The sequence below is a fragment of the Salmo salar genome, chromosome ssa13, assembly GCF_905237065.1.
Source record: "Salmo salar chromosome ssa13, Ssal_v3.1, whole genome shotgun sequence".
NCBI lineage: Eukaryota > Metazoa > Chordata > Actinopteri > Salmoniformes > Salmonidae > Salmo > Salmo salar.
Genome location: NC_059454.1, coordinates 73,901,686 through 73,915,028, shown reverse-complemented (window position 1 = coordinate 73,915,028; position 13,343 = coordinate 73,901,686). Strand labels below are relative to the sequence as shown.

General features: G+C 42.4%; 1 protein-coding gene across 1 annotated transcript; it reads left to right on the top strand.

The window, feature by feature from the left end:
* The first annotated feature begins 1,893 nt into the window (after window positions 1-1,893).
* On the top strand, window positions 1,894-4,946 carry LOC106567673 (E3 ubiquitin-protein ligase RNF26). The gene is made up of 2 exons (XM_014137232.2): window positions 1,894-2,083; window positions 2,423-4,946. Exon 2 carries the CDS (start codon window positions 2,434-2,436, stop codon window positions 3,838-3,840), a length of 1,407 nt encoding a protein of 468 aa, XP_013992707.1. The 5' UTR covers window positions 1,894-2,083; window positions 2,423-2,433; the 3' UTR covers window positions 3,841-4,946.
* Window positions 4,947-13,343: the final 8,397 nt, after the last annotated feature.

Below are 13,343 nucleotides of genomic sequence, written 5' to 3'. Positions count from 1 at the left end.
TAGCCTCGAGACTTCGTTGACAGACCATTGATAAGGTCCCTATCCCCACACCCAGCCCAGGACAAGGGCAGCCAATTCAGTAGATTTCACCTCCGAGCATGGCCTATGAGCATCCACCGAGGAAAGCAATTATAGCTCAGCTGTTCTTGTAAAGGGGACTTTCACAGGCAGAGAACACCCAACCCTCAAAATTGTCAGAGTGCCAGAAAATATGAATGCTATTCTTTCATTTGCTCAGTTACCAACTGAAGGCTTGCTCTATTTAGGCTATCAAGATATAATTTAGCCTGAATAGACTATAGGCAATGTTGTTCTGTGTGTCCTTGGCTGTATGGGAAAAGATACTTATCATCGCAACAATATATTGAGTGTGCTATTCCCCCATTCTATTATGTCTATGGAACCAATTGTTACATTAGAATCATTGGCATTAATCTATTGACCAATCTATGAATGTCAACTATCTTTCCTATTTGATACATTGAAAGGGTTTATATCAAACATCAACCTAGGATACCGACAGTGCACTTCCACCAGCAGAGTCTTGGAAAGCCTTCCTGTTCTCAGAACATCTTAAACATTAAACATGGACAACTCTTTCAGGGTGAGACAGTGGAGGCATCCAATTGTGCTGTTAGTGAGGACAAGTGTTGAATGCTCCGAAGGCCTATATGAGGAGTGTTTAGTGGGGGTCCTAATTGGCAGGAGAAGGGTGTCTGATGCCATTTTTCCACATTGGGCTTGAAGGAGAGCAGCAGCTGTGATAAGATGGGCAAGAACAACAAACAGGAGAGGAATGAGAGAGTGAAAGAGAGTTAGAGAGATTGCAGCTGTCTGAAAAATGTCTGGGAAATAACAAAAGACTAACTGCGGACATTGGGTTACCTATCTGTTAACCTGGAGGCTCATCCATGGAATACCATGATGTCACTTAAAGAGCAAGAGGGCTTGATGTATGGTTGAAGTCATTTGCTCTCTCAGCTCTCTCTTCTAAGACAACATCACACACGCACAGCTGGGAGGAAGGAACATGACTGATTATGCTTTTCAACCCTCCAAAAGAAGCCATATATTCAGGTTGTGTGATGATTTGATAAGGGCCACGGTTGGCTGCTGTTCCAGAGCAGACAGGATGGGGGTGGACATGGGTGTTAAGCAGTCAAATTTGTGATTTTTTTTTGCCACTTCCATTATGACTGTCCTCAGGGCAAGCTTCCTGGCGAGATCAATCACAAATAACATACATTGATGCTGAGGGATTTATTGACTCATAATGAGATACAAGACGTCTATTAGAAAAAGCATGTTAGTCTCTCACATGGACTAGGATCTGCCCAAGATACATTTTCTCATTCTAGAGTCATTAGTGAATTGTTGAGTGAGATTATGGCTTTATATTTGGGATATCCTACAGTACAGTGGTGTTAATGGTGTTGCTACTTGAATGGTGTTGCCTCAGGTGAGTGGGTGGGTAAGTAAATACATTAAATATATCAAATTACTTGGCCTGTATTGTCTCTTATAGCACAGAATGACAGGGGGTGACATGAGTGTGCAATATCTCACAGTTTTGCGGTTGGCCACTGTCTAGCCAGGAAACACCAGAACATGGGCAACTATTGAAAAATAATTGTGAAAAGAAACTGTAACGGCACTAAATATGTATAAATATGTTTCCACTGTCCATGCAAAAACAGGATAATATGGACATGACAGTATGATAAAAAAATATATATGATTAAGAGTATAATGTCACTATGATTGGTGATAAACGAACTACTGTTACAATTTAATTATTAGTTAGAATATAATATTTGTATTTATTATTATTTTATTATCTGTCGTTCTTATTTCTTTCACAGGCATCAAAGTTGAAGCAGTCACCATCACAAGATCTGAGTTCGATTATTTTGTCTAGATAGGCTTCTCAAAATTGAATCTTCCTGTCTGGTTGGTCGTGTTTACATGGATGGCTAAAATGACAGCGTCTTTAGATTGGAGCCTGCAAACATTTTTATTGATTGTGTCAATCCAATTATCCCATTGGTAGCAATTGGTTAGCGTGTTATATACGCTATGTAAGGTGAGATCTGTTTTCTATTTTAGCTGCTATAGCTAGCATAACCTGCTAACTAGCTAGCTGATAGTGGGTGGGGTTTCCATTAGCATTAGAAGTAGCATACTAGAGATGTTTTTTCTTTTTCTTTTTTTCAAATTTCTGTTAATCTCAGTTCGTGTTATGTCATTGGTAATCAGGAATAATAGCTTTAGCTAGCCACTTAATAATGTTGCACAGCTTGAAAGTTAGCCAACTGTGCTGCTTAGCCTAACTGATAGCATGCTAGCTAACTAGTGTGTAAGCAAGTTTTTAAACGTAAATGTAGTTCAATGGCAAACTTTAACACGTTCTTGTCTTCTGTAGGGAACACTAATATGGATGTAGTGAACTTTGTTTCCTGTGCCATTGGGAAATGCCTGGATACTTTGTGCCTTCTACTGGACTTGGTCATCTGGTTTGTGAATTGGCTAGGCCGACTTTTCTCCAACATGGGTTCATCAATGCACGACCTGCAAGTGGTGCCGAGTGGCTCCATCTTACTAGAATACTGGAACTGTGCACTGTTCTCTTTCCTCACTGTAACAGAGGTGGTCACAAGCACAGCACACGGAGCTTTCAATCTACTGGAGGGATGGCTTCAGACCTTAGGAGGGGTGTTCGAGAGTTTCAAAATGGTGGGCCACCTCTCTTCTCATGTTGCATGGCGCACCAAGGAGCTGCTACACCGTGGACTCTTGTCTGGACATACTGTGCTTAAACAGACTTGTGACGGTTTTAGCATCGCGTTCAGCCTCGTTCTCTACTTTGTCAACACCATCGTCAACATTCTCCTCATTGGTACCCAGAACTGCTTCTCTGCAATGGTAGGGGCCTGGGAGGCAGTGTCAGGCCCCCTGCATAAAGCCTTGGAGCTGGCCCTCACACTTCTCACCTTCCTATACAGCTGCCTGGTGGGCACATCTGTACTGCTTTGGACACCCTGCCAACTAGCTCTTGAGTTTTTGGGCTCCCTCGGTCATGTCTTTATCACAGTATTCATGCTCAACATCTATGGCTTGCTCTTAACAGCGGTCATCGTTGCTTTGACCTTGCTATATCTCAACCCAGAGTTGCCTCGTCATGTGGCCCAGCAATGTCTTCACTTTGTCAACGCAATCCCAGGAATGCTAAGTCTACAGAGGACCATCTATAGACTTTACCTGCTGGCCATGGAGCAAGCTCAAGCTCTTCAGGACAATGCTGCTGGACCACAGGCTATGGGGCAGGTGGCCCAAGCAAGACAGCCAAGGGGCAGAACAGTACAGCCTTCTGTGGACCAAGGTGGAGTGGGGCACCCAGTTCTGGATCCAAGGACCCCAGGTATTCCTACTGACCATACAGGTACCCTTCTTCCCCCAGAGCAGACTGGAAGAGAACAAGTGGAGTTATACTCAACACTTCAACACCTCGACACTAGGTGGGATGATATCAACCTTGACCCAGACCAATACCACCACCAGCCTACAACAAGGACTACAGTGAAGCAGCAGCAGCCTGCCTCTGGCCAAGGCAGCCAGGCCCCTCCAGTTGACACTGGCCTCCTCAGCCTATTGAAGGAGCATGAGGAGAGGAAGAAGTGCGTAATCTGTCAGGACAGGGTCAAGAACGTGTTGCTACTGCCCTGCCGCCACCTATGCCTGTGTCGCCACTGCTCAGCCATCTTGCTACAGCAGCCCCCCCAGCAGCACAGCTGTCCCCTCTGCCGACAGGCCATCACACAAACCATGGACGTCTTTCTCTGAAGGACCTGGTAGTGCACTTTGGGGTACCATTTCAGACATGTCCCCAGAGTTAAAGAGCGGGACACTGATAAATACATAGAAAGAAATGCAGCCAGTCTGAAAACAACCTCAGTTAGCATAATGGGGATGGCTTCAGCTCGACTTCCAATGGGCTTTAAAAGAGCTTCTGCCATATTACTTATTTCTTTTGTACATTTTAGATCTACAAACACTGAAGGGGAAGACTTTAAACTCAGGATAATGAGTGATGATAGACCTCCACAATGTATAGCTGTGCTGATAAAACACAACTCTTGTCCACTGTCATGTAAAAAATGGTACTGTATGTATGGTGCCTATTTAGTGGGGGTGGACATTCAGATAGACATGAATTTTATAGAATAGCATTGACTGTAGAGTTTTGTTTGCTCTGTGTAGTACATTGCTATCAATGCTCTGACCCAAATAAGCCCATAGGGTTTCTGATGCTCACACTTTGCTTCCACCAGTTCAATTAATTCATATTGCAGCTTGCATTTTAGGCGTTTGGTCCTATAGGTCTAATTTATATAATGTGGACATATCCTTGATGGTTTTCCACAGTTGCACTAACTATATTGCACTGGCTACGAAGCTGCTGTGCTGGCTTGTACAGTGAACAACATATTACGTTTGTAATTGAATAGACTTTGAATACTTCCAGTTCCATCTTTCAGGCACATACTGTAGGAGCGCTGCACCTGTACTGTCATATCTTTTATATAGATAACTTATAAATGACTTATAAGCCTATAACAATGTATAAATTGTGAAGATTAAGAATAATCCCATTTGTTTGAGAACTAATACATTCAGAGCGAACTAGACTAACACGGCTCTAATATATTTAAAGGAACTGTTTATCATTCATACTGTATATGTATACTGGCTAAATATACCTTAATATACCTTAAGTTTGTGTTATGATTTGATGCACAAGGTCATGCATTTTTCTATGTTTTGTACTTATGAATGTTTTTTTATGTTGTTCAGATACATGTGTTGTCTATTCATTACCCTTGTCAATGTTTTTGTATCATATCAAATAAACATGCAACAGCCTATGCCTTGTAGGCTATAGTTCCATATTTTTCATGTGTATATGCCAGTGTGTATTTATTCATCAAAACTAACAAGCTGAAATCTACGGAAGTCCAGAGAGGACATATTCATAAAAAATATAATTCCCTCCTTATGTGGAGAGCACGATTTATCTCATGATCACTACATATGAAAACAACTTTTGTTATGTAAGGCTTCTTGCAGACAGCCCACAAGGCAGCATCCTGATTTATCAGCCTCTGAGGCTGCTATTGAATCTGATCAGCATGCCAGGAATAGAGCACGCCCACTCTTGATCATATACATAATGGACTGATTGCTAATCTGCCTGCAAGGAGCTTTACCTATGAAACAGCCTAGAAGGCAGCATCTTGATTTACCATTCTCTGTTGATTCTGATCAAGCTCTGAGGCTGCTATTGAATCTGATTAGCCTGTCAGGAATGTAGCTCACCCACTCTGTAAATGTAAATATTATCCATAAAACATGAAGTGTCCCTTACAATTATACACATATCAGTTATGCAAGCTAACAATCAGCATCGATAACTGGCTAGCTAGCTAAGAAGACTACCTAGCTAACTAGCGAGCTAGTTCGCGCACAAGACTAGCCAAGTTAGCTGTGTTGTTGCTTGCTGTGGTCTTGGGGGAGGCACACAGCCTGGGAGACCGGGCTGCCTGTCAGGTATCGTTCAGGTCTTAAATGTCTCTTAGCTCAAAGGTAAGGGACCATTAACTTGCTAACATTCTAACTTATAAACTGATAATGAGCTCCAAACACAAATGAAAGCATGGTTAGCATGAAATGTACCATCCCTTAGTGTAGCAAACAATAAAAATGTATGCATTGATCTGCCACCTCAGCCATACTGTCAATCTATCATCAATACCTCCACTCCTATTTCTAGAGTTTCTCGGGATCTCAACAGAACAACTTGTATGTCGTGATCATGAGAAAATTGTTGTGATATCGACAAAACTATTGTTATGTGGTGATCATGAGATAAATAAGTTGTGAACTCAACATAACGAGGGAATCATTTTTTTATTCATATGTCCTCCCTGGACTTCTGTAGAGATCTATATTTTACACATCGATACAATTTGTCTAGGGTTGCGACTACATTAGTAACACTTCACCATACCTTTATTTGTCACATACTGGGGACTAAGCAAAACTGAAATGTTAACACCACTGCAGATGGTGTGTGTACGCCATAGGGCATGGTGGTAGACTATTCCTGTGCGTTTTATTCATTGACATAAATCTGGATGATGGATGTCTCACACACAGTGACCCCCAGATATTTTTGGCCAAGGAAAAAAATATGCAAACAATGCAGTTTTAAGTGTTTCGCTGTAATCATATTCACTGTATGAGCTCTGATTTGTCATTGTGTCATTTTAATGGTACTGTGAGACTGGTGTGGGCTTCAATGATCTTTCACCTGCTCCCCAGTCTATTCTTCAATGTATGAAGAACAGTAGCTTAATACACAGCAGTTCCTCGGTTGAAAGTGCTTGAATCCAGGTTACACTGCAGTGCATTCTATCTGAGAAAAGTTTGTATTGGCTTTACACTTTATCCATAAACTAGTATGAAGCAGTAAAACGTTCATAATTGATTGAATGCCACCCACACTCAGTCATTACTACCCCGTATTATCATTTAAACACCATTGGGAAATTGAATTCAGGCCTTATGTTTTTCTCTTTCAGCACAAGAGGAAGGACATGAGGGAACAGCAGGGGGGTAAAGGCCCCTTCCTTAGTGGGACGTCTTGCTCTTGAGGCTGGGGAGTGGCCCTGTCCTGCCCTACCTCTCATTGGACCAGCCGTTGTTCCCCTCCTGACCTGGCACTGGGCCAGCAAGGCTGCCATTACGGGGCCTTAGTTGGTTCTGGGGGGATAATTGGCCAGCAGGAGCCGTCTCTGGACCCTCCAGGCTGAGTGACAACTAGGAGAAAGAGAGCCGCGACTCCCTGCGTCCGCTGTGACAGCTGTCTCACCCAGCCACTCATGCCTCGCCCATTGTCTGAGGTGTCCTAATAGCTGCATATGTAGAATAAAGAAAAAACATGCACGTCTTTTCATAATGAGGCATATTTTTGGAAGGTTTTGTCGTGAGGTGCAAATTGCACATTCTCATTGAAAGGTTTTGGTGCTTTTGAAAATCAGTTCATGCTGACCTCAAAATTGCCAACAGACTATTTGCTTCACCATAATTTCTTATCGCCTCAATGTACACAGTGTACAAAACATTAAGGACACCTTTTCTTTCCATGACATAGACTGACCAGGTGAAAGCCATGATCTCTTATTGATTTCACTTGTTAAACCCACTTCAATCAGTGTAGATGAAGGAGAGACAGGTTAAAGAAGGATTTTTAAGCCTTGAGACAATTGAGACATGGATTGTGTGTGTGTGCATTTCAGGGGGTGAATGGGCAAGAGAAAAGATTTATGTGCCTTTGAACAGGGTATGGTAGTAAGTGCCAGGTGCACCGGTTTGTGTCAAGAACTGCAACGCTGCTGGGTTTTTCACAGTTTCCCGTGTGTATCAAGAATGGTCCGCCATCCAAAGAACATCCAGCCAACTTGACACAACTGAGGGAAGCTTTGGAGTCAACATGGGCCAGTATCCCTGTGCAACTTCATATTAGGATGGTGTCCTTTATGTTTTGTACACTCAGTGTATATTCAAATTAGACCTCTTCAGAGACTGTATTCTATGTCCATCTCTAGCTGTCCATTGCCTGTCCGTAATGTTAAGTGTTGGGAGTTTTGGTAACCATGGAGCTCCATATAGACAGAGAGAAGCTTGGGGGGGGGGGGGGTCCTCCTCCTCCACTCCCAGACTGCTGGCCAGGCAGAGCGGGTGGGTGCGTAGGAGGGCTTTTGTCTTCTCCTCTCCCTGACTCTAGTGGGCTGCCAGCCAGGATAATTCAATCTGTCACCAGCTGTCTGCTAGGCTGTACCAGGGCCAGTCCCTCCCCCTCACTGCCCACCACTCTCTGACTGGGTCAGGTCACACCCCAAAGGCCAAGGGATGAGCCTCTGTCAGCTGGGAAGCCCTGTTCCAGGTTATCCACCATTATATGGTGGGAAATAAGCCTACTTACAAAGTAGCAAACCGTCCCTAACTATAGTATCTGTTTACAAGCACGATGCATCATGGAGTATTGGTGCTAACTATTTATTGAAACTACTGTATGTTGTAATTTAAGCAGTATGTTGCCATTTTTAATTGCTCCAAAAAACAAATATAATGAGTGTTTATTTATCAAGGTTCAGATCCTTGATAAATATTTTTCTATAATCACGCTTGATACATTGTGTTAAGTTTTTTTTTTCTTCTCAAAAGTCTGAAATGTTTCCTTATATTTTGCCAAAAAATTACAAGCTTCAAATTGGGGTTTCACGGTTATTTGGGAACAGAAGTATGTTTTAATTGATTTTACACTCAGGAAAATGTGGAATTTGTCACAATCGCCCCAGAAGACATAAAATCCCTTTGAGGCAAAAGCCTAAAAAGTGATGGTGTTGTTAGCTTTCCAGAATTCCTGAGCTGCTGCTAAGAAATGACTAGAGTCTGCTTGTATTTGTGCCAGTCTTTTCTTTCAACTGAGACCTTTGAGAAATATCCCCAAGCTGTGAGCTGGACATCTAAATGGTAGACAGAAACCACCTTGTCTCTATTGTCCTAGCAGTAAACATAGATTAGAGTAGAACAGAGTAGAACATCAGTGTAATTACAAGCTCAGGCTCAATAACTGGCCAGTAAAAACAAATAGAAAAGCTATGGGAACAGTGGTGTCTGGGGTATATGAAGGCGAAGGTTAACCAGTAGCCTTGTTCCATTAGGAGGCTAGAGAAAGGAGCAGCAGCAGGAGAGCAATGGCCTTTCAGCACCCTGGAGAGCAGGCCAGGGCCACCCCAATCCAATGACACAGTCTGTCCTCAAAGGTCAGCCACGGAGGAACAAAGGCTTGGAGGCCGTTGGGAGGGGATACACAGGAAAATAAATGTAATTGAACATACGGAGCGCTGGATTGAAGAAATGTGTTTTGCAGCAAACAGAAATTCCCAATACAGTTCTGTAATTGAAGCCATATGTGCAATTTCTTTAGAAAAGGGAAAACTATGGTGGAATCAATTCATTCTATATCAAAATACACTACATGACCAAAAGTATGTGGACATCTGCTCGTCGAGCATCTCATTCCAAAATCATGGGCATTAACATGGAGTTGGTCCCATCTTTGCTGCTATAAAAGCCTCCACTCTTCTGGGAAGGCTTTCCACTAGATGTTGGAACATTGCTGCGGGGACTTGCTTCCATTCAGCCACAAGAGCATTATGGAGGTCGGGATCTGATATTGTGCAATTAGGGGTTCGATGGGGTTTGGGTTAGGACTCTGTGCAGGCCAGTCAAGTTCTTCCACACCGATCTGGACAAACCATTTCTGTATGGACCTCGCTTTGTGCATGGGAGCATTGTCATGCTAAAACAGGAAAGGGCCTTACCCAAACTGTTGCCACAAAGTTAGAAGCACAGAATGGTCTAGAATGTTATTGTATGCTGTAGCGTTAAGATTTCCCTTCACTGGATCTAAGGGGCCTAGTCCGAACCAACAGCCCCAGACCATTATTCCTCCTCAAACAAACTTTACAGTTGGCACTATGCAATCGGGCAGGTAGCGTTCACCTGGCATCTACCAAACCCAGATTCATCCATCGGTCTGCCAGATGGTGAAGTGTGATTCATCACTCCAGAGAACGTGTTTACACTGCTCCCGAGTCCAATGGCAGCAAGCTTTATACCACTCCAGCCGACGCTTGGCATTGCGCATGGTGATCTTAGGTTTGCTCGGACATGGAAACCCATTTCATGAAGCTCCTGACGAAAAGTTATTGTGCTGACGTTGCTTCCAGGCGCAGTTTGGAACTTGGTAGTGAGTGTTGCAACCGAGGACAGATGATTTTTACGCGCTACGCGCTTTAGTGGTCCCGTTCTGTGAGCTTGTGTGGCCTCCCACTTCACGGCTGAGCCATTGTTGCTCCTAGACGTTTCCACTTTACAATGACAGCACTTACAGTTGACCGGGGCACCTCTAACTGGGCAGAAATTTGACAAATTGACTTGTTGGAAAGGTGGCATCCTACGACAGTGCCAAGTTGAAAGTCACTGAGCTCTTCAGTAAGGCCCTTCTACTGCCAATCTATGGGGATCGCATGGCTGTGTGATCGATTTTATACACCTGTCAGCAAAGGGTGTGGCTGAAATAGACAAATCTGCTAATTTGAAGGGGTGTCCACATACTTTTGTATCTATAGTGTATGTGGCTAGACTTTTATTAATTTAATTTAAGAAATGTTTGTTTCAACGTCACCAAAAATGGCACATAGCTGGTGAAAGAAGGCTATGCTTGGCTACTTCAGAATGCTGTTTGACTGTCTGGAAGAAACTAAAAGCACCTAAGGTGAATAACAAGCATAGTTTCTGCTGCCTGCATTTTCTGGTTGCTATAGGAACGTGAGTGTAGTTGAAACCACAGAAACCCTGAATATGTGTAATTGCTTGAGTGGAGGAACTCATGCCAGGGTTATTCCCCATGTGCCATGCTGAATAAAGATGAATTCTCTTTTTAATCCATGTTCTGCCAGCCACAAGCGTACTGAAACATACTGTACCCTCAGAGTTTTTTTAATGTGCCTTTTATGTCCATGTAAGAATTGGACGGAATATCTTTTTTATATAAATGTTCATATCTGAGTCTTATGTGTCTATAATTCAACTGGGCCACTATGTAAACCTGAGTGGGACCAAATTGTGTATGTTTCTCAATGAGGAAATAACTAGCTAAAAGTAGCAACGCTCAATGAACACCTAAATCTTATTGACAACTGCATGTAAGGACATATGACCATAGGGTCACTGTTTAGCCAGTTTTGTTTAACCAGCAATTTATGTATGCATAATTGAGCAGCTATTTTCCATTGATTGGCTGCATAATCTGTCCATGTAAGTTTAGCCCAAGGAGAACTTTCCACAAGCCCTATTGATCATCAATTACTCCTACACTTATGATCTTATCTCAATATCACAGTTTCTAAAAGGACTTACCAATAGTTGGAAGCACAATGGAAACGGACAAGAGATCATAAAGAATTGAAACTACCTGATTTTTTATATTTTTTATATAATGTTTGCATATTCACACTACAGGCCTTCTGTAATCACAATTGTAAATTGTTCAACATGCTCTTGAACAGTGCTGGAAAAAGTACCCAATTTTCATACTTGAGTAAAAGTAAAGATACCTTAATAGAAAATGACTCAAGTAAAATTGGAAGTAACCCAATCAAAAGTATTTGGTTTTAAATATACTTAAGTATCAAAAGTAAAAGTATAAATCATTTCTAATTCCTTATATTAAGCAAACCAGATGGGACAATGTTTTTTGTATTTATTTACAGATAGCCGGGGGCACACTCCAACATCATTTACAAATGAAGCATTTGCCGCCAGATCAAAGGCAGTAGGGATGTAAAGGGATGTTCTCTTGGTAAGTGCGTGAATTGGACCATTTTCCTGCTAAGCACTGAAAATGTAATGAGTACTTTTGGGTGTCACGGCAAATGTATGGAGTAAAAAGTACATTATTTTCTTTAGGAATGAAGTGGAGTAAAAATTGTGAAAAATATAAATAGTAAATTACAGACACCCCCCCAAAAAAAACTTAAGTAGTACTTTAAAGTATTTTCACTTAAGTACTTTACACCACTGCTCAAATTAAGTCAAATTCTTTCCCTTCTTTTGATCTCTAAATCACATTTGAGTTACTTCACTATGTCGGTATTCACATTATGCAATTTAACTGCAAATAAAGCTTTCATTTCTGTAGCTACATCAGCATAAGACCTAGCCAACCGTAGAGAAACCTCTGACTAGACCCACAGTATTGATTATACTACCCTCCTTGCATATCATGATATTCAAGACCAATCATAGTGGCACTATAGATTGGGATGTTAAAATGTCACCCCTGAAGAGTCACTCTTTTCATTGTGCGCAGGTCAAGAGTAATAAGGGCACCAAGCAAACCTGCAATACTTACATCAGTATTATCCCTGTATCCCCCATTGCACTGAGAAAGACCTCTCACTCTATCACTAAACTAATGGGGTCTCTCTTCCCCCACTCCACTCTTCTTAATCACCCCATCCCAGATTGAACTTCATTAACATTGTCCTCCTGCCTCAGTCACTGGCTCCCTATCTGACAGAAACACTATTTTGGGCCCACTCAGGGATAACTGCTACTCTGCAGCCCTGTCAGCAACGTGTCCTGGCTGAGTGAGAAGGTGGAAAAAGAAAGATAAGTTATTTATCAGTGGACTTGAGCCCAAGTGTAATCCAACAGTGGCAGGGAAGGGAGAGCGGGGGATTGGGGAGATGCAAAGAGGGAATGGGAAAGAAGGGGATTGAAGAGAGAGGAAGAAGGAACGAGAGAGAAAGCTGGGCTTACAGTAGGCAGCCTGTCCAGTCTTCCCATTCCACCCTACTGATGAGAGGCTCCACCCCTGCGTCCTTGGGCTCGTTTGGGTGCCCCCCCGCTGCTTTGGCTTTAACGGGAGAGAGAGATGAAAGAGAGAGAGCGGGTGGGGCTGCTAACCCAGTCCCCCCCTCCCCCATATTCAGACCCCTCACTGCTCTCCTCATCCTTTTTATTCTGCTCAGGCTCAGTGCTAGCCCTCCAGCAGCACTACATCTAAGACATGTCACTTTTTGGGAGAGCAGAACTACTGTACAGAATACTCTATGTACCATAACATTCACAATAGTTGTATGGAAAATTGGCAAAAATGTAATACATTTTTCAGACGGTACCAATTCTTTGTGATCTAAGTTTCCATTGTGCATACTCACATCTACTGCATCCGATAACTATTTAGTGCCTTTACACGTCTTGGAATTGTGAGGTGGCTGTGGAACGTTTATACATAATAAACCACAAAATTGATATGCTGAGTAGACTAAGATGTGAAAGTATTATATCTTTATTTAACTAGGCAAGTCAAAAGGCCTCCTGTGGGGACGGGGGCTGAGATTAAAAAAATGTATAATGACAAAACACATCACAAGAGATAACACAGCACTACATAAAGAGAGACCCAAGACAACAACATAGCAAGGCAGCAACACATGACAACACAGCGTGGTAGCAACACAACATGGTAGCAGCACAAAACATGGTACAAACATTATTGGGCACAGACAACAGCACAAAGAAGGTAGAGACAACAATACATCACGCAAAGCAGCCACAACTGTCAGTAAGAGTGTCCATGATTGAGTCTTTGAATGAAGAGATTGAGCTAAAAGTATCCCCAGGCTGCAGAAATAAAAAGAAACCAGACA

What these genes read in the sequence shown, in the direction of transcription:
- LOC106567673 (XM_014137232.2), top strand. Translation starts at nt 2,434, where the DNA reads ATGGATGTAGTGAACTTTGTTTCCTGTGCCATTGGGAAATGCCTGGAT.